This window comes from Dipteris shenzhenensis, chromosome 15, assembly GCF_047967505.1.
Source record: "Dipteris shenzhenensis isolate YYH24624 ecotype China chromosome 15, Dip_SZ_1.0, whole genome shotgun sequence".
In the NCBI taxonomy this organism is placed as follows: domain Eukaryota; kingdom Viridiplantae; phylum Streptophyta; class Polypodiopsida; order Gleicheniales; family Dipteridaceae; genus Dipteris; species Dipteris shenzhenensis.
Genome location: NC_141610.1, coordinates 16,413,701 through 16,423,569, shown reverse-complemented (window position 1 = coordinate 16,423,569; position 9,869 = coordinate 16,413,701). Strand labels below are relative to the sequence as shown.

At 45.4% G+C, this 9,869-nt stretch overlaps 1 protein-coding gene across 1 annotated transcript; it reads right to left on the bottom strand.

Moving 5' to 3' along the window:
* Positions 1-4,019: 4,019 nt before the first annotated feature.
* LOC147893448 (pentatricopeptide repeat-containing protein At2g33680-like) lies at positions 4,020-8,184 on the bottom strand. Its single transcript, XM_087385884.1, has one exon. The coding sequence runs from the start codon at positions 7,950-7,952 to the stop codon at positions 4,674-4,676; it is 3,279 nt and encodes a 1,092-aa protein (XP_087242010.1). The 5' UTR covers positions 7,953-8,184; the 3' UTR covers positions 4,020-4,673.
* Between the last annotated feature and the right edge of the window lie 1,685 nt (positions 8,185-9,869).

Below are 9,869 nucleotides of genomic sequence, written 5' to 3'. Positions count from 1 at the left end.
GGATACGACACGAGCACTCTATGCCAAGGAGAACCGATGCTTCCATTGTCATGTGCCGGGCCATAATAAGAAAGATTGCCCGCATTACCAGAAGCTTCTAACAGCAAGAGCCATGTCAAGTGGTTCAACAACAGCTTCAACAACCTCAGTAGTCATTGAGGAGCTTGATGAACAACAGACTACAGGGACAACCTCAGTAGTCATCCAGGAGCTTGAAGCTCAGCAGAAGGGGGAGCCTCGCCAGTTTCCCAATATGTTTCAATTTTATGGACAGGTCGGTAGTCAGAATGTCCTTATCCTAGCAGACTCAGGTAGTTCCAAGGACATCATCTCCACCAAAGCAGCTCAAAAGTTGCCTCTTACGCCAATGGAACCAATGACCTTGAATGTGCATTTCTAGGGTAGCAGATAGAGAGCAACATGCAAGTAGCTTTAGCCATCGACCACTCAAGGTCGCACCTACTCGGGTAGTAGACGTCATCTTGGGAGCACGATGGTGGCACCACTTCGAAGTCCGACCAGATTATCAGCACCAAGGCTTGGATGTCAAAATCCCAGGCCATGGGTCCAAGTTCATCTATTGGAGTAAGGGTGTTCCACCTCGACCTTTGATATCAGTCATTCAAGGGGTTCGAGGCCGATGCCAACAAGACAATATTATAGCAGGGTACAGTGTTACAATAGGATATAGTATTACAACAGGCAACGGGGTTACACCAAGATCAGGATGCCTCTCTCAAACCTAGTCTTCCTCCGTCCCTATCACCTATATGCACCGAGGAAAACCACAGGGAGCATCATCCTGGAATATTAACCCACAACAAATATCCATACCAGAAGTTAGCACCAAATCCAGGCATTCAATACTTGCAGATTAGGATTTATGAGTTCAACAACCATTTTTGGATTCAGGAACTAGGCATTCGGATCAGGATTTATCAACCGGGTATACCATAGACAGTCACCTCCGTCAGCACGATGGGAAGCCTCTTTCGTATCCTAGTTTGAGTTTCAGCAGAAGGGGATGTCACGAGCATCCACACGCTCGTGGCCATGCTAGCTAGTGCTAGCGTAGGCAACCAAGTCAACGGCCACGTAGACGTCCGTACAACCATTCAAGCAACCCCGCGCAATCAGCAATCAGCACACAGTCAACAGGCAATCAACACCACGTCATCGCAGGTCAAAAAACGTAGAGTTGACTTTTTAGCCAAAAGTCAACGCGTTGCCTTTTTTTGTCAACATTGATTTTTTTGTCAATGTTGACTTTTTGACCGACTTGGTCGATGGTCGACGTTGACCAGCCAACTAGGTCAACAATCAGCGCTGACCAAGTCGGCTAGGCTAACCTATCAGCCTATAAAAGGGCAACCTTTGGCCCTCATTCTTCATCCACTCCTCAAGCCTTCAAGCCTTCAGAGCAGCAGAGTCAGGCCTCCCCGCAGCAGACCAGCAAGGTAGCCTCAGCCTCTTCAGGGATCTAGTGAGGATTCACCTCCTCTAGGTAGTCTAGTCTTCTAGTTTTGCAGTGAGGGTTTCAGTCCCTCCATACAGTTATATTCAGCCCTTTGGGCATTCATTATTCAATTGTATCTATTTCCTCTTCGGAGGTCCACTACATTCTCTCCCTCTAATTCTCTCACTCACATCCACAGCTCACTTTGTGTATTGAGTGCATCATCTTGCAGTTGCAATTAGTATTGGGCAAAAGAGAGAGTGAGGATACTCTATCTCCCACTACATCATCCCAATGGATTTTGTGTAGAGTGACAAGTGGCTTACTTAAGATCATGAGATTCAATAAAGTTGTTACTATTGGTTTATTTAAGACTGTTAAGAAAGTAAGAATGTAGTACTTGGTTTTTGAATCTGTTTTCTTTTTAGCCTATGGGTTAAGATGAATTCTAAGGCTTTTGGACAAATACTATGTTGAATCCAGATCTAAAAGGGAAGTATGGTTGGTGGACTATGACATGATATTAAAATATTACAACATTGGTATTATGCTTCTATCCACATTTGTGTGACATAAATCCAATTTAAAGGGGGAAGGATGTTACATCCGTGATTTAAGCTAACTAGGGGATTAACCAAGACCAGATTGTCTAGTGTCAAGGCCGGGGTAACCTATGATCTTGGATTGGGTCTAGGATTAGGATGTAGTCTAATTTGAGATTGACCTAAGATTGGATTAACCTAAGCTTGAGACTCGAGCTAGCATGGATGAGGTTAGATCCTATGGATTGGGCTAGTCTAACAAAGGCATAGTTATTCTAGGATTAGCAGAGCTAATTAGGGAAAAGCATGACTCAAGAAGTAAAGCTACTTTATGCATGCAACATTAAGTTAGGGCTAACTATTAAAGATAGATGGACCTATAAGTATGAGCCAAGGACTCAATATTCAGGATCCCACGGCTAACATAAAGTTAGGGCTAACTATTAAAGATAGATGGGCCTAGAAGTATGAGCCAAGGACTCAATATTCAGGATCCAAGGAGCTGGCGCCTCCTCTAGACCACAGACCTATTGGAGTGGGAATAGCAGCTAGGGGAAGAAGCATGTCGTATAGGATGCATGTTCTAACCTTGAGGTTAGATAGCTTCCCATGGTGGTCTAGAACTCAAGCTGGGAGATGTGCTGCTAGCTAACCCTTAGGGGTGTACTGGCAGCATTGTTTGAATACTCCTGCTTGGAGTTTCCTCGGTCAGACGATACTTGACCAGGTTGGGGGTGTTCAGCGAGACTCCACATGAGGTAGTACTTGGCAAGAAGTTCAAGCCTCTTCTCTCACAAGGACTTTTAAGAAGGTTTATGTGAAGCAAAACAAATCTTTTAAGAGTTATGAGCAGATCTTGGAGTCAGTAAAGGAGAAGATTGCTAAAGCACAAACAGCCTACCATACCCAAGCCAACAAGCACCACAGAGACGTGGTGTCAAAGAAAGGTCAAGAAGGTCTCATCAAGAAGGTCTTAAGCAGATTGGGAAGAACCGAGTTCCCGCATTGGAGTTTTGGTCCCTTCTCCATCATGAAGGTCATCAACAGCATAGCCATGAAGCTTCAGTTTCCCAAAAGTGGTCCACGCATTCAAGCTTCAATATGTCAGGGCTCAAGCCATATGTGGGACCAGCTTTGACACATAATTCAAAGGTGGGGCAGCTTGATATAATCCAACATAGAGATGGTTGATCCAGAGCAGATCTTGCTACACAAGTTCAAGAGGGGTAACCAGCATGGGCAACGCTTGTATGGAATCAAGTTCAAGCATCAGGTTCTCACGAGGCACCATGGATGGAATAATTTTTTAAAACCAGCACCCACATTTTCTTCAGCATACAAGGAAACCTTCGATCTTCCTTAGCTTGGGGATGTCATGAGCATGCTTCAGCCCTATGGCCATCTGCTGGTCTACACCAGGACCAAGGCAGCACAAACAAGGTATCGCTGCCAGATACTTAGCCATACAATAGCAAGACGCCAGCAGCCATGTGGACATCTACACAAGACTTGCCACATAGTCCAGCACAGGCTGCAACAGCAACTACAGGCCCTGTCAGGAGCAGCGAAGTCATAAGGCTGCATTAGGATACGCTAATGTCAGCAGGTTGGGCATCAGCTACAGAACAGCTATAGACCAGGTCAGCCTTGCTGCTGGTCAAGTCAGCTCTGGAGGGCCTCCCTTCATCCTACAAATTCAGCTTCAGGCAACAGCAGTATTTGTGAGCCATCACTTGCATTCATCTCTTTCAGTTTACTTATGCTTCCACACATAGTGAGAGAGTATGAGCAGACTCGTTAGACAAATAATTAGCTAGTGTGTTTGTTACAACTGCCTAGCCTTGGCAGGTTGGGAACTTGTATTTGGTGCTGTTGGCACTGTCCATCTCTTTCGACTATGAATTCAATGTAATGTCAGAATATCATGGTTGTTTTGGGTAGTTAGTCATGCAAGAACTGAGTGTTTTTGTACAGCTATTGAGCCAAAGCTAGCTCATCAACAAAGCTTGGAAGGATTATAACGCTAGATAGCATGTGCATTCAAAGGGCCAATATAAATACCCTTTTAGCCAGGTGTGGTAGCTTGCAGTTGCCTGTTGGGGGTGATCAGCCTATATTTGTATTGTACAGTTGCACCATGCCTGCAGTATGTGCGCTGTCTCAACTCTCCCCCCATCCTCAATCACGTAGTTTTTGCTTGTCACTACTTTGCCCGAAACACTCTCTTTCATTAGAACTCCTTGACAAGCTCAAGCAGAACCCTTCTCCCTGCAAGGTTCCCTTACGCTAGAGTAGAGGCACGAGGATAACTTCAGTGGAACAAAGCTCCAATAAGGCTCTACTGTGTTGTGAATGTGAAGGGTTCTTAGACCTTGATCTGTCTTTAGTTGAGTCCTTGGTTTGATTCAGGATCTGTAGTTTACTACTCCATTCAGCATGCATATCATCCTCTACCTGCTGAGCTTGAGCTAAATTTATTCATCTCCTCAGCCTTCCCTTCAAGGCAGCCCCTCTGCTCTTTACGTCATTATTTGCATGCGTCACAGCTAGCATGTCTTGTTCTGTGCTGGACAACATTTTTTAGATGCTCCTCTAGGGCCTTTACCTTGTGTTGGAGGGCCATGGTTTACTTTTGTTTTGAGAAGGCCAAACAATATTATCATCTTTATGCCTGTTCATGTAATACCAGCTTCCTTTCCCTCATAAGAACTGGGCCTCAACACAAGATCTAGATTTGCCACATACCCTTCACCCTTCACACGTGAACTCAAGGTTTCTAACATTACTACAATTTCCTTACTTTGGTCATTACCCACGACAAACTCATGCACCTGTTTGTTCACCTCTATCACAGCAGTTGCAGGCCTTTTTTTTGCTCCTGCATCTTTCCTGAGCTCCTCTATTCTTGAAGCATCATCCCACCTCCCAGAATCAGCATAGATGTTCGCCATCAGCACATATGAGGAAGCAGATTCTGGATCCATCTCAACAAGGTGCTTGAAGCATTTCCATCCTAGTTCTCCCTCCCCATAAGTTTTGCAGGCACTTAATAAAGCTGTCCACATTTCTTCAGATGGAGGAGACCACATATTCTCAAAAAATTTCTCTGCCTCATACAAATGTCCTGATCGTGCAAGCAGATCAACCATGCAAGTAAAGTGATCGATCCTAGGTGGAATGCCATAATCTTCTCGCATCACCAAAAAAAATTCCTGACCTTTGAATACCAAATTGGTATGGCTGCACGCAGTAAGAAGACAGGTGAATGTGATATCATTAGGCTTCACGCCCTGTTCTAGCATGTCCTCAAAACATTGTACAGCCATGTTGCCCTCGTGGTTCAAACCATATCCTTTGATCATTGCATTCCAGGGTACAACATGTAGAGTTGGCAGCTTGTCAAAGACCTCCCGTGCCTCTGAAAGTGAGCCACACTTGGCATACATGTCCACCAGAGTGCTGCCAACAAAAATATCTTTTTCAAGTCCCAATTGTGCAATATAAAAATGTATTTCTCGACCCTGGTCTACGGCCCCTATGCTGCCACAAGCTTTCAAAATGCAAACAAGTGTCACAGCATTCGCAAAGACACCCTCCGCCTGCATCTGTTCATAGCATTTCAGTGCCTCCTGACCAGGCCCATGTTCTGAATACCCTGCCACAAGTGTGTTCCAAGACACCACATCTCGAAATGGCAAATTGTCAAAGACTTCTCGTGCCTCTGTAAGTGATCCACATTTAGCATACATGTCAACCAAAGTGTTGCCAACAAAAAGACCTCCTTCAAATCCTTTTCGTGCAATCTCAGCATCAATTTCTCGGCCCTTGTCTATGGCTCCTATGATGCCGCAAGCTTTCAAGGCACAGACATAAGTGACAGCATTTGCAGAGATGCCCTGCAACTGCATCTGCTCAAAACATTCCAGTGCTTCCTTACCAAATCCATGTTCCGCGTATCCCGAAATCAGTGCATTCCACGACACAACTTGTCGAACTGGCAGCTTGTCAAAAACTTCTTGTGCCTCTGAAAGGCAACCACACTTGGCATACATGTCAACCAAACTGCTGCCAACAAAAATATCTTCAAATCCCTTCTGTGCAATCTCTGCATGCAGTTCACGACCCTTGCCTATTGCTCCTATGCTGCCGCAAGCTTTCAAAGTGCACACAAACGTGACAGCATCCAGACGGACATGCTCCAACTTCATCCGTTTGAAACATTGTAGCGCTTCCTGACCAGGTCCATGATCAGCATATCCTGCAATAAGTGTGTTCCACGTCACAACATCCCGAAATGGCAGCCTGTCAAAGACTTCCTGGGCCTCTAGGAGTGAGCCACAGTTGGAATACATGTCAACCAAAGTGTTGCCAACAAGAATATCTGTTTCAAATCCCTTTTGCACAATCTCAGTGTGTGCTTCCTGGCCCTTGCCTATGGCTCCTATGCTGCCACAAGCTTTCAAGACACAAACATATGTGACGACATTTGGAGAGACAGCCTCCAGTTGCATCTGTTCAAAACAAATGAGCGCCTCTTGACCAGGCCCATGTTCAGCATATCCTGCAATTAGTGCAGTCCAAGATACTACATCTCGAACCAGCAGCTTGTCTAAGACTTCCCGTGCCTCTCGAAGTGAGCCACATTTGGCATACATGTCGACCAAAGTGTTGTTAATTAAAAGATCTTTTTCGAATCCATTTAATAAAATCTCCACGTGTATTTCCCGGCCCTTGCATATGGCTCCTATGCTGCTACAAGCTTTCAAAACACAAATAAGAGTGCCAGCCTTTGAAGAGACGCACTCCAGTTGCATCTGTTCAAAACACTTCAACGCTTCCTGACAAGGTCCATGTTCAGCATATCCTGCAATTAGTGTGGTCCAGGACACATCATCTCGAACTGGCAGCTTGTCAAAGACTTCCTGTGCCTCTATGAGTGAGCCACATTTGGCGTACATATCAATCATTGTGCTGCCAACAAAAAGGTCAATTTCAATTCCTTTTTGTGCGATTTCCACATGAATCTCTCGCCCTTTTTCGACGTCTTTCAGCCTAGCACAAGCTTTTAGAACGGCCATAAGCGTATAACTGCTAGGTTGTACAGTATCATCTAGCATCTTGTGATATAAGTTGAAAGCATGCTGTGATTGCCCAGACTGAATATACCCTAATATGAGCGAAGTCCATGAATGTACATTCCTATTGACCAACCTATTGAATACGTGCTGCGCAACTGACACACTTCCACATTCCACCAACATCGGCACAATATAGTTCCCAACAACTCTATGGATTTCCGTCCCATTATTGCAAATGTGTGCGTGTATACGCTTGGCGTACGTTAAATTTTTTCCTTTCCTGCATTTACGTAAGATGCAAAGAACGTTCGCGACCGAAGGTAGCCCAGCCATCTCGTCCAAAGTGCTGAGTGTCTCCTCTAAACTCAGCGTCTCCCAACCAGTATCCTCTACCGCATCCACTTTTTCTCCAGACCTATAACGACCCTTGCACGTGTGGGTGGACTGTCTCTCCCCAGACAAGACAAGGTCTCCAAAGTTTAGGAACGTTTGCTCTTGCTTTGAATACGAACCAGTTGCTTTGCCCATATTGGTTCCCTGGCTTCGCCCCTTCCAAGCCTCGCTCTTCTCCAGCATGTCTTTTACCCGACACGGATTGTACAAATTGTACAAGCCGTCTAGACTTTGTTCCTTCACTTGTCCGACTACTGAGACGGATGCATGAAGGAGTCCTACCATAAGCTCTGTTGTACGTAACCTTGATTCCCGATCTGCGAAAACCGAATAAAACCGGTATCGCAATTCATGAGAAGGAAATTGATCACGAGAGGTGTGCCTACCTGAGCTCGAGCACTTGAGCATCAGAATCCTGCATAGTAACTCTATTCGATTGCTGCTTATCAACGCTTCTGAGGGTCTAAAATCCCTCGTGACCATTTAACGAAATTCAGCTCCCTGTGCGAATGAGTATGAAGGGGCAGCTGATAAGTTCTCCCCTCCAATTCATCGTTCCTGCAAAGCTCAAACACGCGACATGCTCGAATGTGTGCAGTTTGTCATTGCGAGAATCGGAATTTAAATATCAACTTGCTGTTGTTCTAGCTTCCAGGCTCCAGCGTGGAAGGTGTACAGCCAATTCCCGCCACTGCGGCCGCTCAAAGGTGATGATGCTGAGTCCTAGCTGCCCTATGATTTCCTTAGCAAATTAAGCATGTAGGAGGAATGCCCACCTCACTAGTCATGTATAGAGCATCCACGCGTTTCGAGCACCGGAGGTCAATATCACAAATCTCAAGGATGAGCTCTCTGGTTCAAACCATGATGGACCAGCAGCTTTGCACCTCTGGCCGCCCAGAGGAGTCCACGTTGGAAGACCGGGAACAACAAGAATTCGCCATGTACAAAGAGGCCTCCGCACAGCTCGCAACCTACACACTATCCCCATGCACAATTCCCCAAACACTTCAGATGCACTTCGATGCACTCCGTGCACAAAATCTCATCTTCTACATCGATCGGACCGTCCAACACCCTCCCGACCGGCGACCATCCTTCGTCCAAAACCCCGACCATTGTCGCCCCATTCTAACTATGTCCTACTTCTCACTAGACCTTCAACCCGCCAGCCTATCTCTAGTCCATCCCTCCAATCTTCAAGTCTTAGCAGCCCACACCATTCTCTTAAAATTCCAGGCATGGTGTCGAGTAATCCTCGAGTCCACCAATTATCCACAGGACTATAACATGGTGCAGCTAGCCAAAGGTGGCACGGCAATCTATCCGCGACTAGATTGAGACTTGTCATCACCAATGATGCTTTCACCTCCGGATCCTTTAGCACTTGGTATGCGGCCACATTGTGGTAACAAAGGGTATAATCCTAACTCTCATATACATACTTGGAGTGGATAGCACAACGATTAAGTTGCTAGAGCCAGGCTTCCCCAAGCGGAGAGTATGCTAGTGACCTTACGACTTTCCACAAAAGAAATATGTATTGTATCACATTGGAGATGTATGAGGAAATCTATAATAGCATGCCCTTTGAGATCTATTTTTTTCGCCCATATTTCAGCAGCCTTTGCTGCTGGTCCAAGTCAAAGCCCTTGCCCTAAGTGTGGGCAGAAGATGCCCACTGTTTAGAGCTTTTCCTGCCCTCCAATAGCAGCCAGGCGATGTTGCCTGTGCTGCTCTTGTGGCAGCCCTACAAATGCTCTCAGTTCTACTCCCGTGGCTGCGCACATGGCATCTCTGAACCCTAGGTGTTACGCCTCCCCTATGCTCTTCTGATTTGGGGGAACTCACAGGTGGGAAGCGACCTAAATAGCTCCAACAGTTAACTAGCTTTCACTTGGGGATAAAAAGAAAAGGCAGCTTTGAAGCAATTGAAGAAAGCTTTGACACCTTTTGCCGTTGTTGTTATGTCAGACTTGTAGAAGCTTTTGGTGTAGAAGCAGTATACAAGTGGGTGCTAATGGTGGATACATTGGTACTAACCAAGTTTTTTTGGGGGGGGACACCCCCCTTGGAAAAGGATAGCCTACGTGGGCTATCCACCATCCCAACCCTTGAGAAATGATAGCTTAAAATGGGCAACCATACCCTAAATTTGATGAAGAAAATTAGCCATAATGTTATAAAATGGTTGTTTCCCTAAGCATAGAGTTATTAAATGGTGCAACAAACAAAATATTCATGTAAATCATGTGTTACCATTTAATTTGATATATGACATGAGCCCATTTGAATTTGGCAATCAAAAGATATGGGCTGCCAAAGTTTGGCTATCTTTTGGCGATCAATACACATTTTTCTTTTTTGGAATGCCGTGGTCGCCTAAGTTTTTGCCCCAAA